A 17,554-nucleotide genomic window follows, 5' to 3' on the forward strand; every position below is an offset into this window, starting at 1 on the left:
TTTGTGTGTGTTTGTGTTTAGTTTCATTCCAAGTTATCTTCGCTCCTACTATTGCTCTTATTATTTTTTAGATCTTTCTTTCTAAATCATAGTATATTTTTACGATCGATCTTTTGTGGGAGTACCATTAGAGAATTCACATCCGAAAATGCTACTCTATCTTATTTTACCATTCCAAAAAATTATTTATCAATTATACAATACAATTTTACAATACATCAGCATTCCAACTTTTATTTTCCTATTCTACTCATTAAAATAATATATTTACACAATAAAATATATATTTTTTCCCAATTTTCTCCTCCACTTCCCTCAACCTCTATCACTGTGCCTCCACTGCCAGTCACCAACACCGCACCTCCACCATGCCACCACGCCACCACTGCCCAAAATCCCACCGAACAAAAACCATAAAAAAAAAAAAAAAAAAAAACCAGGTCACAACAGAAACCTAGAAACCTAGCAACACCAGACCTACGCGATCTCCACCACACCAGTGACCCACGCACGTTGATCTCCACCAAACCAATGACCACGCTGATCTCCACCAAAACCAATGACCCACGCATGCCGATATCCACCAAACCCAATGACCCACGCCAATCTCCACCAAACTCATCACCAATCCGAGCACCTCTTCCTTTAAAAAAAAAAAAAAAAAAAAAAAAAAAAAAAAAACTAGAACACAAAACACAACCGCAACCCACCAAAAAAAATGTACCACTTTGATGTGTGATGTTGATGTTGGAAGAAGGATGGTGTTTGGATCTGAAAAGAGGAGAGAGCACATGAGAAAGAGAGAAGGAAGAGAGAGAAGAGAACAAAAATAATGAGAGAGAGAGGAAAGAGAAATTTCAGGGAGAATAAAATAATATTTTTATTTTTACAATTGAGCTACAGTGCAATTCTACGTGATAGAATTGCACTGTAGCTCAATTGCAAATTTTTTTGCAATGGTAGCAATTTAGAAGTCCGGATGAAGCCACTTTATTGGGTGAAAATGGTAAAATGGGCTTGGCATCGGCATTTAGAATGCACAGTGCGAACGCTCTTAGTATGCAAGGAGTTTCCCACAACAATTTGGTAATAGAATTTCTGCTATTACAACAATTATTGTTGCAGAAGGGAACAATGTCATTACACCAATGATGCTAAGCCCTGTGAGATAGGCAGTATGACCAGGTATATCCTCCTGAATTTCTGATGCACCATAATCCAAGAGCACAAGATGAATAACGGACATGCTAGCAGCTGATACATATCTGCCTTCCATAAACAGTTCCAAAGCTGCTAAAACTGTGGCAGACCAAGCTGGAAAGAGTGGAAATAGAGGGCTGACTAATGCAAGCAAAGTCGACATGTACAAGAAATGTATCTGGTACAGTCTAAACAAAAGCCAAGTGAGACATCCTTGAAAGAATGCAATCTCAGCAATAGCCAAAAGCACACCCGAAATCGCCTTATCAAGAACCTCAACACATCTAACCCTTGCTGAATTCGGCATTGGAATCATACTCATTACTTGTTCAGTCACCCCACCGGACTCCGAAGTGATCAGATAATACAACACCCAAAAGAACAAAATTGACTGAGACACAAAATTGAAAACCTCTGCGGCTCCAGACAAAATCGAATTCCCAGTGGAAAACACAAACTTTACACCACTCACTAACACAATCCTACTACTAGCAAACATACTTTGTGACACATCCATTGCTTTAACAGCAAACCATTTAGCCTTCTCAACCAAGTCCTCCCTAGCAATTATCAATTCCCTTAACATATCTTCCAATTCTGTATATATCATCCCCCAATCCCTATTCGTCGGGTTCAAAGATCTCTCAGCATTAGGCGAAGACTCAACCAAAGACGGTGAATTCAATTTCACAGAATCATTAACCGGTGTCTCTATCACAAAATACTTGATCCCAGTGACAAGCTCAGTCATATTATACTGCTTTGCTAAACTGTCAATGTGATCCAACACAGTCTCATAACACTTTGTAGTGTACCTATCCACCATTCCAGCCACATCATTCTCATCCATCCACTTCTTCAGACCAAATTTCTCAGCATAATTGCTCTCTTCCACGTGCGATTTCAAAGAAATCACAGCATCTTTACATTCCACACCAATCTTATAGGAAAAAAAGATGACACCTGCTAAAAACCCAACAGCCATACCAACAATCAGAGCAACTGCCACAATGGTGTTCAACCTCTTCAAAATCCCACCAGTGAAAAACGCACTAATAGCTCTACGTCTAAAGCTATTGCTCCGAAACGACGACATAGCTGACATTGTTGAATCTACAGTCTTTGAGCTGAAAACTAGGCCTAATCCAATCAAACCGAGAGACCCAATTGCCCCAAACCGCTCATAAGCTATAACAAACATACCAAACGAGAAGAGCCACCGCAAGAGCTTGGAAAACCCACTTTGGAACCGTCTTGGGGGCTCTGTTTTTTGCTTTTTGAGAACGACCCCTAAGCAAAGTTGGCGAATTTCAACCACGGTATGAAAGAAAACTTCGAAAACTGCAACTGGGACGGCCAGAAAGGTTTCTAAGAGGCCGGAATGGAGAGGCCCAGACCAAAACGAGAAAAGTGTTTGTTGAATGCCTCTGAGAGGGATAGAGCAGAGAATGGCCCATTGGATTGGCCGGAGGTATTCGTCCAGGAGTTCTGAGGCGTAGTAGAGGATGAAGATGGTGAAAACGAGGCCGGCGTGGGCCATAGCGATGTAGAGCGCGAGACGGACTTGTGGGTCGCCGCTTAAGAGAGAGTGATCTGTGTCTGGTTCTGGTGGTGGCGCGTCAGGGGAGGGTGGTGATGGTGCTGTGAAGGGTGATGGCGATGGTGTTGGAGGTGGTGGCAGGGAAGGTGATGGTGATGGTGATGGTGATGGTGGTGGTAGGGAGGGTGATAGTGATGCTGGAGGTGGTGATGGTAGTTGTAGTAGTGGTGGTAGGGAAGGTGATGGTGATGGTGATGGTGATAGTGATGGTGGTGGTTGTGGTGGTGGTAGGGAGGGTGATAGTGATGGTGGTGGTTGTGGTGGTGGTAGGGAGGGTGATAGTGATGCTGGAGGTAGTGATGGTAGTTGTAGTAGTGGTGGTAGGGAGGGCTTACGAAATGAGGCGGATCGGAACATTTCTTTCCATGGTGGTGGTGAAGGTGGCAAGGGTGATGACGATGATGGTGGTGGTGGTGGTGGAGAGGGTTTGCGGAAGGAGGTGAATTCTAACATGTCTTCCCATGGTGGTGGGGGTAGTAATAGTAGTGGGGGTAGGGATGGTTTGCGGAATGAGGCTGATCGGAACATGTCTTGCCATGGTGGTGGCGTTGGTTCTGAAGTTGGTGATGATAGGGAGGGTTTGCGGAATGAGTTAGATTCGAACATGTCCTGCCATGGTGGTGGTGGTGGTATCCCATGGTGGGATTGGTGATGATGATGATAGAGTTGAGTTGTTGGAGCTTGGGTCTGTGTATGGAACTTGCTCCATTTTGCTGTTTTTGTTTCAGATTTGTGTTTGTGTTTATAAAGGCCAGAGGCTGAAATGCACGTCTTAACTATGGTTGTTTTTAGGTACCGGTATCTTTTTTTCCTCTTACATGAAGGTGAAGGTGGATCTATGTCAGAGGGACGGTGACTACTACAGGATTATTTTTTACATGAAGGTGAAGGTGGATCTAAGTGAGAGGGACGGTGACGACTAGAGGATTAGTTTTTATGAGGTCAATAAAAAAATATAAAATTATATAAAATTTAAAACAAAAGAAAATATTGATATTACAAAAAAACAAAAATTAAAATACATAAATTTTTACCATTTCTTTCTACGATGTTTTATATTTTGAAATTGTTACAAAATATTTTCATTATTAATCTTTTGAGTTACATCTCTTTAATATATAAAGTCAAGCAATCATTTATCTATTGATCTCTCATTTGATTAATTTATTTCAAATTTTTTAAGATCTAAATGTGGTTTTTTTAAGATTTAAGGTTAACAAATTTTTATTTTTGTTATTGGGCTTATTAAATTTTTTTTTTCCAAATTTTAGATCAAATTGGTTTGTTATTGAGCTTTTTTTTGTGTTTAAAAATGTCAGGATATTGTTAAAATGATCATATTCAAACTTTTTTTAGCTGAGCTTAAAAAAATCTAGGATTAGAGGGTGTTCCAAATTTTATTTTAGGGAGGTTAAAACAAAAATAAGATTAAAAAAAATATTATACATAATTTATTTTGGGCCAATTCAGGGGGCTCATTTGAACCCCCTGGGCTCTAAGTGGAGCCACCCATGGAGAGCGAGGAAGTATACTCCTGGACTATTTAATAATTTTTCAACTATTTGTGAGTTGAAGGGAGTCATTTCATATGACAAGAACACGTGTCATTTTAACATAAGTTGAAGCTCTTATGGTTTGTTTTGAAGTAAAATATTTTCAAATGTAGTAAAATATTAGCAAAAATGTGGGTTGAGGCCCACGTTGTTTGTTTTGAATTAAAATATTTTCAAACATTGTAAAACATTTTCAATAAAATATTTCAAGGTGTGTGGTGTGATAGGTAAATTTTTTCAAGTAAACCACTAAAATTAGTGGCTTAACTATCAAAGTTGTTGTTAGAGGTTCGGTAACGAGATCACCAAAACTGACAACCAAAACGTTGACTCCAGTAATCGCTGTCAGAATGACATCTTTAGTGACCAAACTGCTAGCATTAGTTGCCAAAAAGGCAACTTTGGCCAATGGACCACTGCCACCAAAACGATGTCTCCAAGGACCAAACCATTTACAGTGATTGACCCACCCAACGGACCAGTGACGTAGCCACCAAATGAAAGGAGGGGGAGTCATTGTGTATTTTTGTAAAATGTTTTACAAAGTTTTTAAAAATATATCGTTTTACAACTTTTTATAAAAAAATTTATAGTTAATGGAAAATATTTTATGATTTTGACCACATTTGAAATGCAAACATACACCTAAAAATGGGAAAACACTTCACAAAAAATGTTTTATTTCAAAACAAATGAATCCTAGGAGTCTAAATATGTTTGGAGTCAAACTTTATTCCTCCAAAATAATTTGGAACTGCCTCCATTTTGTACTTTTTGAATAAGAAAGTTTTGTGTTTGTGTTTATAAAGGGTTGAGATGCAATGACAAATCAACTCGAAAGACAAATGTTGATTCTAAAATTGTTTCGAATTGAGAAATATTATACTTATAATATTTTCACAACAAATCTTAAGTGGTAAGTTGTTATTGACTATAATTTGGATCCATCATATTAAAATTATTTTTTTACCTACTAGTAACAACTTACTACCTAGAATTTGTTACAAAAATATTATAGGCATAACTTCTCTTTTATATTGGGTTAATTGAACTTGTTACACACAAAGCATTTTACATAATTTTATATACAACCAAAAACAACTAAAGTCATGACTTGAGATCAAATTTGAAAGATTTTTTTTATAACACGCCCCTCCTTCCTTTTGACCTGCCTATTTTGGGAATCTATATATGGGCTTATCTGCGGCAATTTTTGTGCATGATATGTATGATGGCGTCCGCTGCTTGTTTAATTTGTAATATATTTGTATTGTTGTTAACTTGTTATGTATAAAATAGGATTGGTTATGCAAGTTGTTGTAATTTACGTTGCTGTTGTAGTGTCCCTAGGTTTGTTGTATGCTGAGTTACTGACTTCGTGTTGTTTTAATATATCTTTCCCTTTCCATGCAAAAAGAAAAACAACAGAAGTATAAGGCTATACTAATTTTGTAATAAAAATATATACAAAGCTATACTAATAATAGTACGGCCGGCATTAAAAATTATAATAACAATAATAATAGTAGCCAACCCAATATTTTGGACTGTTTACTGAATCAGAAACTTCCTCTGTTCTTTCCTATGTCATTTTCCTTTTTTCTTCTTTTGTTGTTAATTTAAGAGTCGCAAATTTAAAAAGACAATAATGCTGAAGTAAGAGTGAGCTAGAAACACCACGCCCAGTTGGAGTTGACAAAAATAATTCAATGAAACCAATATTAAATTTGTTTCACGGGCATGCATGTTCAGCTTCAAAGCATAAACTCAACCAAGAGATTGAAATGTCAATATCATATTACAAACATATAATCAATTTGAAGATATCTCTGAAGTCATATAGCAATATAATTTTTCTTTTACTGATTGAAACATGAAATGAAACATGCATTCAAAGATTGCATACGTTAATTCTTCTGCGAAGGCATAAATAAGCACACAATCGGTAACCAATAGCCATGGCTAGCAGAATCCATACTTCTTTCAAGCCACCATTAAGGTTCACTGTGTCGAATGAAGGCGAACTCTGAAGGTTCCTGCACCCTCCTTGGCTTTGGCACTCATATAATTGGTCTCCAGAATATTGCACTTTCAGAAGAAGTCTGAAGCCATAGTACAGGAATGACAAATACTTCAACCAGCGCATAAATTTCGGTATATGCTGCAATTAAAACAACATCCTGTGAGTTTTTATGTATATTTGCGTCTCCAATCATCACTGATACACAAAGTAGTGAAACATAGGCCTTAAAAGCGTCGAAGAAAACTAGCCAAACTAGTATTGGTAAAGCTGCAATCAGTTAATATAGTCATTCTGTTCCCAATAGTAGCTCTTGATTGAACCCTTATCTTGGCCATTGTTCTCAACAAACTTAGGCAACAAGCCAAGAAGGTTTTGGTGGCTTCTAATTATTAGCAACTATCATTTCTACATGAAATGCAGATCTTCATAAAGCTTGAAAATGAGACTTTATTTATCGGACCATTAATGTTGCAGAAAAGGATCCTCTTCATTTCAAATGGATCCATTTCATTATTTAGATTAAACATTACAAATCTAAAGGTGTAAATATATCTATTACTACATCATTTTAAATTTTAAATGATGTTACACCATGTAAAATTTCACATACGAGAAACAGAATCTTAAATGTGAGGTGAATATTCTCCATTTCACTTCTTAATTTGCAGAGTCAGTTTAGAAGAAAGCCAAGTAATTCATCTTAACTAGCATAATTGCCTCTCTTTTTTATTCCCCCAAAAACAAAAAGTGGGTTAACAGATGTGTATACCTGGACATAGTAACCTCCTGTGAGAAGAAACAACATAAGTATCAAAGAAGCAACCATGCCAGCCCTTTTAATACTCATAACTGCAGCTCCAAATAGTTCTCCTGCCCCCTAGAAGCATAAAAGATTAATTTGACTGTCAATGCAAGATAATCCAGTTTTGGAATTGATCTAACTTACCTGGCTTGTTATAGCTACCAACAGTACAGCAAATAATGTCAGGAAGAAGCAAGGGACAGTCCTATTGAAGCCAGCCATGAAGTACACAATGAGCATGAAGAAGGTAGGATAGATAACATGCGCCACCATGTCACACAAAGTGCTGCACACATAGTATACACTCAATCTATACATGTCTGCTTTCCTTTCTTTTACCAAATAGATCTTTTCAAACGGAAACACATATACTGCTCCAAAAATTGATGATGATGTCCAAAAAATACAAATGTAGAACATTAAACCAACCTGCAATATAGTAATGAAAAGTCAGTCTGAATATTAGGATTAAAAGAGAGGAGTAGCAAAGGAACAAGAAAGTGGGATTGAAAAGCAGCTAAATCTTGCAACAGTGTAAAATGACAGTGTAGTACTTACTTGATCTCTGAGTTGAGCCTCTGTGTCAGTGTTGGATTTCCACCATAGAAGGCCTAACAAGATTGCAACTCCAGTTGCTTGAACAAGTCTTAGCTTATCAAAATAATCGCTGCACCTTTCTCTGAATGTTCTCTTTGATAGTATCATGAATTGCTCCCACCAAGTCATTGTCCAATTCTTTTTTACTTGAATGGCTAATTGAAGATGTTCCAGTGTCTTTGTTGTTCGGTGATTTTCTTCCTTTTCCTTTGGCTCCAGTTGATTTTTGTATTTGACTTGTAGAAACTAATACATTACACAAATAGACGTTGAGAGGGCGAAAAAAAGAGAGAATTTAGAAGACATGTAAAATTTCAAATTCTTACTTTGATTACAGCCTTCTCATAGTCAGGAGATTCTTGAAGTGTCAACAAATCTGCTGGGACACTTATGCCATTCACTTGACCAGTTCCTAAATCAAGCAAGAACTCTGCAGGATTCATTGGTATCTCCGGGATGAATCCTAATGACGCGAAATAATCCATTGACTCTCTAGCCTTTCCATAATACACAGGGTAGCCTTCTGATATTAGCAGGAGTTTGTCAAACATGTGAAACATTCTGCTTGATGGCTGGTGGATAGTTGTGATTATTGTCCTTCCTGCCTGTAGACCCTCAAATTTAATGTTTAGAACAATTTCCAAGAGTTGAGTATGACAAATAGAAATTGCATTTAGCTATAGTACCTTCGCAAGTACTTGAAGAAGTACAAGGAGTCTATTTGCCGAGGTGGAATCAAGGCCTGAAGTTGGTTCGTCAAGCAATAATAAGGAAGGATCGACAAGAATTTCATAACCTATGCTGGTCCTTTTTCTTTCTCCTCCTGATATTCCTTTTATAAATCCTCCACCGATTCTTGTGTGACGACATCTATGATTATACAAAATAACTTTCAGAGAAACTGTCATAAAGAAATGTTCAAAAAGAACTTTCTTCTTGAATCTTTAAATATATCTATAAGACTTCCACCAGCCACACTGCCATCCAATACATACCTTTCAAGGCCTAGCTCCTTCACAATCATCTCTACTCGTGCATATTTTTGTTGTCGGCTCATGTTGCTTGGAAGCCTTAAACATGCAGAAAAAATCAAAGTTTCTTCAACTGTTAATTGTGGGAAGAGCACATCATCTTGCGTCACGAATCCAATCCTGCAAGGCAAAAATAAATTTTATGAAAAGTTCAATATTTAACCATCACCTACACCTTCGACAGTATAGTCAGAAGCAACTGATTAAGTTTCTGTGAAGTTGGCTAACCTCCTCTTGACAGCTGCACTATATGGGATGTCATTATAAGTAATTTTTCCTTTAACATTGTCAAGTAATCTTCCTCCTATCACTCTTAACAAGGTTGTTTTCCCACTACCAGAAGGACCCATCAGAGCCAGAATTTCTCCAGGGCCAATACTTCCCGTTATCCCCTTCAATATATGCTTGTGATTGTCTTTCTCCATGTTCAGCTGTGTGGCTACCTTGGACACTACTGCCTTCACTGGATTGTTGGAGGAAGCTTGGCTATTTCTCACTTTATACTCCACATCTTCAAACTGCATTACCAAAGGGAGATCAAAATATGTAACAATTATTACTGCAGCTACATGATTGTGTACATATGAACATTTAGAAATTTGTGATATATTTTGACAATGTTAAACTTTGTTTTCAATATTAATAGGCACTTTCGCTTTTGGATGTAACTTTTTGCTGAAAGCTTATTTGTTGAAAGTTGGTTAAAGTATAATAGTTTTTTCAAATGAAATTTTGAATGATTTAGTTGAATCATGATAAGAGTTTAGCTTAGATCAAGGACTTGGGACAGTTAGACAGACTACTACCTTGAGATATATTGGAAGAGGGTGATCTTTGTTGGTACTAGAACTCTCATCTTCTATATCAATCTCTGAATACCTATTTCTAAGGTATGCTTGAGCCATGAATTCAATGTTGTGACCAAAACCAGCACTCCCAGCAATTTGCATAGTCCCCATTGTTGGGGGTGACAATGACATGTCCTCAACTTCATCCTCCCTCCTAATTTCCATGTTATTGGCCAGCAACCACAGTTAGCTTGCTAGAAGCTCAAACTATGTAATGGGGTTGAATCAAATTTGTAATGTAATGAATCAACTGTAAGAAATCAAAAGATTGCCTAATATTGAGGAGGCAGGGTATAGGTTGGTGGGCCACATGCTTTCCATGCATAGTTTTAGGATTATGAAAGGCTTTGTTTTAGTTCCCACATGCTCTTGCAACCATTATGACTTGCCTAGAGAACATGCCAAGAACATGACTATTGACTATGAATAAGCTATCTTGTTGTGCTTAAATCTGGTCTATCATATATGTACAAACATTCCTAGTCTTTTTTATGAGGAGAATCATGTTGGAATCCCCCTTTTCTTATTGTAACAATTAAAAAAAAAAAAAAAAATCTTTTCATTCCTAACCCAAGGGAAATTTTCTAACTTTAATTGTATTGTAACTTAAATTGTTTAAGTATGAGGATTGGGGTTTTAGGTTTTGGCCCTTTTGGGTTATTAGGTATAGAATTCAATAAGGTTCTGGTTTTGGGGATTTAAAGTGGTTTTAGGATGTTAGGGGCTCTTTAGGGTCATTATTATTATTATTATTATTATTTATTTATTTTTATTTTTTTTTGGGAGGGGCACACGAAGATCAAAGCATGACGATAGACACATTGGAATTTTTTTTTTTTTTTTAAATGTCACTTATAAATATTATTATTATTTATTTATTTTTATTTTTTTTTGGGAGGGGCACACGAAGATCAAAGCATGACGATAGACACATTGGAATTTTTTTTTTTTTTTTAAATGTCACTTATAAATAGCTTCTTCTTTTTCTTTTTTTTTTGGCTTTCTAAAACTAATTCCATAGGTGTACTTCTAGTTTTCAATAAATAGTAATATCATGAAAACTTCTTTAATTCAAGAATAAATTTAGGCATAATTTTTTAGGTGTTATATTCTAGATTTTTTTTTTTGATCAAATTCAACCACAAGTTTGCATTGACCAATATAGCACATAGTTGAATTATGCCCTTTGGTCCATGCAACCACATGATTGAATTTAATTGAAAAAATTAAGCTCTAAGCTATAGGTAAGGTATAACACCTAAAAGTGAGTGTATTTAACATGTAACAATCCTTTCTTAACGTATAAAGAAAGGATGTTCATGTTCACAAGATCATTTTATTAATGTTCTAGACTCTGAGTAATGTTTGAAATATAAAATTGTTCACAACTTTTTCACAAGTTGCTAAGGTGGTAAGTTGTGGTTAGAGTAACAACATTTTCACATAAATTCACCAACTAATACACTTTTATAAATACACTAATCAGTATCACAACAAGCCATGTCTACGGTTATGATTTTTTTTAAATAATTTTTTTAAGAAAATATCTTAACCCCAAAAATCAAAACCTCTTTGGAGCGATGTCAAACAAGTAAAAATATTTAGTGCACTTGGTCTGTTATACCCATATATCAAATATAGCACACATGTCTTATGCATATAACCAATATGAGATAGCATCTTGTGTAACAGTCCTTTCATTTAAAGGATTGATCCTGTGCTTTCATTTGAAAAAGATATTCTACACCAAAAAGCACATCTTGATGTTTCCAAATAAAACATTCAAAGTTCAAATCTCTCTATCTCACCCCAACCATCAAAAAAGATATTCTACTTTACACACAATAATAAATCTACTGTGTGGCCATAAAAATTAAAAAAAAAAATCATTTTCTAAGTTTCATCATAATTCATTTCAATCATTTAACCTTGTTTTTGTTCATTCAGTTCCCTAAGTTTCAAGTTTATTAAATTAAGGTTTCTTCGTTAACTTCTGTTAAATTTTAAAATATTTTTCAATCATTAATTAAAATTTTTTTAATTCAAAAAATTTGAAGAAAAAATTAAAAATTTGGACAAATAACCGTAACATTTAACAAAAGTTTATGAAAATATTTTAATTTAATAAACTAGAAACTTAGAACACTAAAATGAACGAAAACAAAATTAGAAGATTGAAATGAATTTTGGTAAAATATAGCAAGTGAATTTTGCATTTTAGCCCAAAAAAAAAAATGAAAATGACACAAAGCAGGCCCTTTAATAGTTAATACTGAAGATGTCAAAATATTCTTAACTCATTTGGTTCGGTACTTCCTAATATTTCCATTATTCTCAAACAAAAATAATATTAAAAAGTTTCTCAAAAAAAAATATATATTAAAAAAAAATTTACACACACGACACCGTTTTCAGAATACAGAATCCTACATACAAAAGGACTACCTCTTCGACAGTCGGATAACACCAAAAAAATCAAAACACTTGTAAACTCAAAAACCAAAGCCTCGAAAAAAGTGAAAAGCACAAACACACAAATCCTCAAACTCTTCGAAACAATTCGCACAAAAGAGAAAACAAGAATGGAAGAGTCACAGGAAATACTGTTGAACTCGTTGGAAAGCCTTGGGATTTCGATCCCACAAAGCGTTTCGTCTGTCAAAGACCTCAACCCAACAACCTTGGTCTCCACCTGCGCACAGTGTCTCAATTTACTCGACCCCACGGCGTCGTTTCCCACCTCTCTTCCTAGCGACTCCATGGCTGACCAGTTCAAGATCTGTACGGACTTGGCCACCCGGATTAAGAATCTGGGTTTTGTTGGAGACATGAGCTTCCACAAGGTGAGTCTCTGTGATTTCAATATGTGGCTGTTTTTTCTTTTTGGAACTTGGGTTTTGTTTGATTGGTCAGAAAGTTAAGGAAAAGAAAAGGCTTTACAGTTTATGATGATTGTATATGGGTTTAAGGTTGATTAAGAATCTTAGTTATATTGTGGACATGAGATTCCACAAGGTCAATATCAGAGAAATATGAATGTATTTTGGAACTTAATTTTGCGTTTGGGTTGGTCAGAAAATTTTGTGAGAATGTTTAGGGAAAGAAATAAAGTTTGATTATATAAAGTTGGTTATCATGGATTGAGCATCTGGGATGTTCCGCAAGGTTAGTCTATGGAATTTGAGTACTTTTTCCTTTTTGGATGTAATGTTGGGTTTTGGAACTTGGATCGTGTTCGTGTGAAAATGTAGGAGAAATTTGAGGAAAAGAAAAAAAAAATTTTTGATTATTTAAAGCTGTTTATTATGGATTGAACTATTAAAGTGGATTAAGCATCTGTGTTATGATAGAGACATGCGTTTCCACAAGGTCAGTCAAACAAATTTGAATGTTTTTTGGATGTAATATTGGGTTTTGGAAACTTCAATTGGTGTTTGATTGTTCAGAAAATTTTTGAGAAAGTTAAGGAAATGAGATGTTTGACAATTTAAAGCTGGTTATTTTTGGCGTTAAAGTGACATAGTGAAGCATTACATGTGGATTTTATGAAGTGTAATTTTCATAAAGTTTTGACTTTTTGGAGTTCAAGTGTAATTTTCTTGTTAATTACCTGGATTTTTTTTACTAAGAGAAAGGGGTTTTCTGTGAGATCAGAGCTTGGTACCTCATGAAAAACTTAGTTTGTTATGGGCCTAGATGTGAGTTGTGGTTCACAAAATTAATTGGTTGCGGAAGAGTATAGATTTGTCTGTACTTTTGATCTATTATTCCCGCCTACTACTTTGAATGAATTTATGATTGTTATGGAAAGGGAAGACTTCAATTTGCACCTCCCAGAATGTTTCAGTCCATAGTTAGAAATAGTTATTTTTTCATAAATTTTCAGTTACTGGTTGTTATTTCTGTCTTGCAGATGTAATGCTTTCTGAAAGATTATAGATTCTTAAATATGTATATCATTTTTTTTTAGTGATTTAAAGCCCGTGTATGAATGACTAGTCAATTGTGTTGAGGCCTTGATGCTAGTAACAGCAATCAGCTAAGATTAGCTTATTTAGATCTAATGTGACGTTGCTGGAATCTGTTGAGACTGTGAGTAAGCTATACAAAGTTGGCTCTTGCATCTTTTTTACATAATGGCTGCTTGTTTTCATTAATGTACATGAAATCCTCCCGTATTTGCTATAGAAGCTAAAAATGGTAGACATGATTCTAAAAGCTTCACATGTATGGTTCGTTGCCATGGACCTTTCTTCTGCAGGCAGATTGTTGTTGTTGTTTTCTTTTTTTTTTTGGTTTCTCTGGTCAGTGAACTTCAGCACCTTCTAATTTCGATTGATAGATCTTAAGACTGTAGTGGTGACTGAATCTTTCTTTTGTGTAACTCTGCCCCCGCCCCCCCCCCCCCCCCCCTCCTCTTCTTCCCCTCCCTTTTGTTGCTTATTTTTGCTGCCTCTGTTCCTTTTGATTCTCATTTTGGTTATCTTTTTGCTTATTTTTTTTGAAATTATGCTTAGAAACAGACTATATGTGTTGCTTACGGCAGTTCCTGTATCCATCTGAAGAGGACTTGTATAAGCTGATCAGATTCCTGGTGGAGAGGCTTTCTGAGTTATCTGAAGATAGAATAACTGCTGATGTGAAGGATATAAATGATATGCCGGCATGCCTTGAGAAAGTTGGAGCCAAATTGAAAGATCTAAAACTGAAGACTGAAGTGCCAGAGTTGTCAAATGCCAAGACTGAAGATGCCTATGCCGGCATGCCCCATGAGGGTGATCTTATTCCACAAAAAATGGATAAAAAAGCTGTTGACAATATATTGTGCTCAAGGACAGGAGATTTCAGCAAGGACAAACTTGCTAGTGTATTAAGCAGGACGGATTCGACTGAAGAAGTGATGGATGCCATCAGAGATACATCTGGAAATGAAGAAACTTCAGCTTGGAGAGATGATGAAGATGTTGGAGTGTTTGAACAGAAAGGAACTTTTAGAGAGCAGTCTTCAAAGGTACTTTTGTTTGAGCTAATGTAAATTTGGGCAATTGTCTGGATGGATTAGTTCAAATGGAATTAGAAAACAAACTGTGTGATCAACCTGATCTTGTTTCTAACAACAATTTGAAATGCGAAGCAATCAAAAGCTTGAATTTAGAATCTGAATTACATTTTTGTTTTTATTTTTTGTTTTTTCTAACTAGATAAGAAGATATGAGACTGAAAGAATACAAAATCAAGAAAAGGTGCTTATGGAGGAGACATTGGTAAAGAACTCTGGATTACAGCAACTTGAAGAACAATTGGAATTGTTAAGGGCAGCAGCAGAAGTGGCTCTTGATGACAAACATCCTATTGACTTCTACCTTGAGCAGCTCAATGAGCAAGTAGATGCTAAAAAGCGTCATCTTGTGGAATTGGAGTTGGAGTGGTAGGAAAAAGCTACCTTTTCTTCACTAAGTCTTGATTTATTGGCAAAGACATGTTTCAAATGTGCTCTTTTCAGATCATGAACTTTATATAATCAAAATATACATTTGAATATGATAGCTAATGCTCTTGCTAGCATAGAGATGTTAAGTATCAATCTCACCTGACAAAAAATCTTCCACAGGGAAGCTGTCAGAAAGTCTTTGGAAGAGAAAAAGAAGGGTCTTGAGGAGTCTCTGTATGCAACCAACCCAGAAGCTCAAGAAAAGCTTCAAAAGTTGAGAGAAGTTGAGTTGGAATTGCAGTCTACTTTATCTGAAATTAGAGAGAGGTATAATTCTGGCTTAGAATTCAATAATTGATATAGATACCAAATTATCTTTACATGCCCTTGCTTCCTCTGCAGTGTAAAGACATGATTGTTATTATTTCTCTCTCTCTTCCTTTTATCTTTGTGCTTCCTTGCCAAAAGATCATTTTTCACTTCTGTAATTTACTTTGCCTCTCTTGCTGCCACTCTCTTCTCCATCTAAGGAAACAAGATGCTGACATAGAGCGGATCTTAAAAGAGACTAGGGAGCTTCAATTGGAGAGTAACTCTATCCAAGAACGCCTTCATCGAACCTATGCTGTTGTTGATGAAATGGTATTCAGGTATAGATTATTCTCAGTTGCAACCACACAGCTACAGTGTAGTGTCCTTGCTGTCATTGACATAATATTTTTTGTATTACCTGGCTAATAGATAACTTTTATTGCCAACACGATAAGACTATGTATTGCTTGCTATGCTGAATAAAAAGCATATATGTGCAGGGAAGCTAAGAAGGACCCAGTAGGGCGACAGGCATATATACTGCTCACTAGCATCCACGAGACATTTGAACAGATCTCAGAGAAAACCCTTGCCACTGATAGAGTACGTAGAGAAATGGCTGAACATGAAAAGAAGCTAGCGGCCATGGCAGCTCGCAGCTTAAACGTAGACAAACTACAAGCTGATCTTGATGCCATACGGAAGGAAAATGAGTACCTAGAGCGACGCCTCCGTGATAATTAAATCTGTGAATATTATCTCTAGTACCATTATTTCTTTCAACTACCAGTGTACATACTACATTATTACTTTGATATAAGCTTTACAAAATTTTAGACAATCAGATTGTATTCATTTATCCAGTGGGAAGGGTGACAGAATACATGTATTAACACTATAGATGGGATTTCTGCGTGTGTGTGTAGGACGGAGAGATTGCATACACTTAAAAAATTAGTCAGATATTCAAAAATGTTTAAATACCTTTGCTTGTATAAATAAAAAAATTATAAAAAAAAAAAAAGGCTTTTTCACAACATTCGAGAAAGGCCACACTAAAAAATTGTTTTGAATCTCGTACCTCTCTTGAGCCCCATGGTTTTGTTTATTCTATTTTTTTTATTTTGTCTTTATTGAGTTGGAAGGATATGCATGTTGTATAGATTCATAGAATTTGAAAATTTTATATAATTCTCTCCCTCTCCTTGGAACAATTTTTTCCTTAATAAACAACTACTTTCATTAATTATCAAATTAATTGTTTATTAATTGCTAGGAGACCGTTCCTTAAATTAAAGATAAAATATAGGCAACATGCATCTAAGTTTCAAAAATTGAAATAATACTCTAACTAAAAATCAATTATCAAAATTTCAAAACTTGTATATATTCAATGATGGTCTTTCCATAGAATCTTTCTTGCACACCACATTTTTGTTTATATATATATATATATATATAAAGTGCTATGTGAGTTTGAAAGTGAGGCCAAAGAGAAGTTTTGTGAGCAATGCCACTTGAGAAGACTCAATCCAATACTAACATGACTGGTAACTCTCTCTCTCTCTCTCAGAAAAAATAGAGTTTCATAACTCATGATTCATCACGTTTTATGTCATGATTTATGAATGCTACATGAATGGCTGGGTGTGCATGCTTGAAATCAACCATTATACAGAACATGTTTTGTTACAATTGATGTAAATTATTTTTCTTTTGGATTTGTTGTGTGGTTCTACTTCATGGATATCATAGTTTACCCTGGTTTCATAATTCATCACCCTTTTCTTTTTTCCAATCATTGATGAAATTTGCATGTATGTTGGGTATGCATGACATCAACTTTAGTACAGTTAATATTTTTCTTATAAATGGTGAGCATTATTATTTGGCAAAAATATTATTTTTATCCTTATATTTTATGGTTACTGTTAATTTGGTCTCTACATTTTGATAATAGTCAATTTAGTATTTGTTTTTTTAACTTGTAGTCAATTAAGTCTCTACTATTAATTCACTAATAGAAAATACTAATATTTTTTATTTTATTTCGTTTCAGCTGGAATATCTTGTACAGGCATTCGGCTTAAATTATAAATAAATTATATAAATAAATATGAGGAGTACGCAAATGTGTTATTAGAATTCAAATAGGAG

At 35.4% G+C, this 17,554-nt stretch overlaps 3 protein-coding genes across 3 annotated transcripts; 1 reads left to right on the forward strand and 2 right to left on the reverse strand.

Moving 5' to 3' along the window:
• Positions 1 to 966: 966 nt before the first annotated feature.
• On the reverse strand, positions 967 to 3,428 carry LOC112008778 (uncharacterized). The gene has a single exon (XM_065768672.1). The coding sequence runs from the start codon at positions 3,404 to 3,406 to the stop codon at positions 1,055 to 1,057; it is 2,352 nt and encodes a 783-aa protein (XP_065624744.1). The 5' UTR covers positions 3,407 to 3,428; the 3' UTR covers positions 967 to 1,054.
• A 2,816-nt stretch (positions 3,429 to 6,244) lies between these two features.
• On the reverse strand, positions 6,245 to 9,819 carry LOC112008789 (ABC transporter G family member 26). The gene is made up of 9 exons (XM_024041128.2): positions 9,613 to 9,819; positions 9,035 to 9,324; positions 8,771 to 8,926; positions 8,462 to 8,645; positions 8,102 to 8,380; positions 7,737 to 8,021; positions 7,323 to 7,607; positions 7,146 to 7,253; positions 6,245 to 6,514 (listed from the first exon to the last, which is right to left on the reverse strand). Exons 1-9 carry the CDS (start codon positions 9,817 to 9,819, stop codon positions 6,245 to 6,247), a joined length of 2,064 nt encoding a protein of 687 aa, XP_023896896.2.
• Positions 9,820 to 12,114: 2,295 nt separating this feature from the next.
• On the forward strand, positions 12,115 to 16,238 carry LOC112008786 (uncharacterized). The gene is given in 6 exon segments (XM_065768677.1): positions 12,115 to 12,497; positions 14,201 to 14,665; positions 14,856 to 15,082; positions 15,266 to 15,471; positions 15,570 to 15,735; positions 15,898 to 16,238. Coding segments are annotated over 6 exon segments (1,569 nt in total). The 5' UTR covers positions 12,115 to 12,236; the 3' UTR covers positions 16,142 to 16,238.
• The last annotated feature ends 1,316 nt before the right edge of the window (positions 16,239 to 17,554 follow it).

Source organism: Quercus suber, unplaced genomic scaffold (genome assembly GCF_002906115.3).
Source record: "Quercus suber isolate HL8 unplaced genomic scaffold, Cork oak 2.0 scaffold_27, whole genome shotgun sequence".
NCBI classification, from domain to species: Eukaryota; Viridiplantae; Streptophyta; class Magnoliopsida; order Fagales; family Fagaceae; genus Quercus; species Quercus suber.

Excerpts from the sequence above, each read along its gene's own strand:
- LOC112008778 (XM_065768672.1), bottom strand. The coding sequence starts at position 3,406 with ATGTTCGAATCTAACTCATTCCGCAAACCCTCCCTATCATCACCAACT.
- LOC112008789 (XM_024041128.2), bottom strand. The coding sequence starts at position 9,819 with ATGGAAATTAGGAGGGAGGATGAAGTTGAGGACATGTCATTGTCACCC. Across the intron at positions 9,325-9,612 it reads CTCTTCCAATATATCTCAAG|TTTGAAGATGTGGAGTATAA; the intron begins GTAGTAGTCTGT and ends TTGGTAATGCAG. Across the intron at positions 6,515-7,145 it reads CAGGAGGTTACTATGTCCAG|CATATACCGAAATTTATGCG; the intron begins GTATACACATCT and ends TTTTAATTGCAG.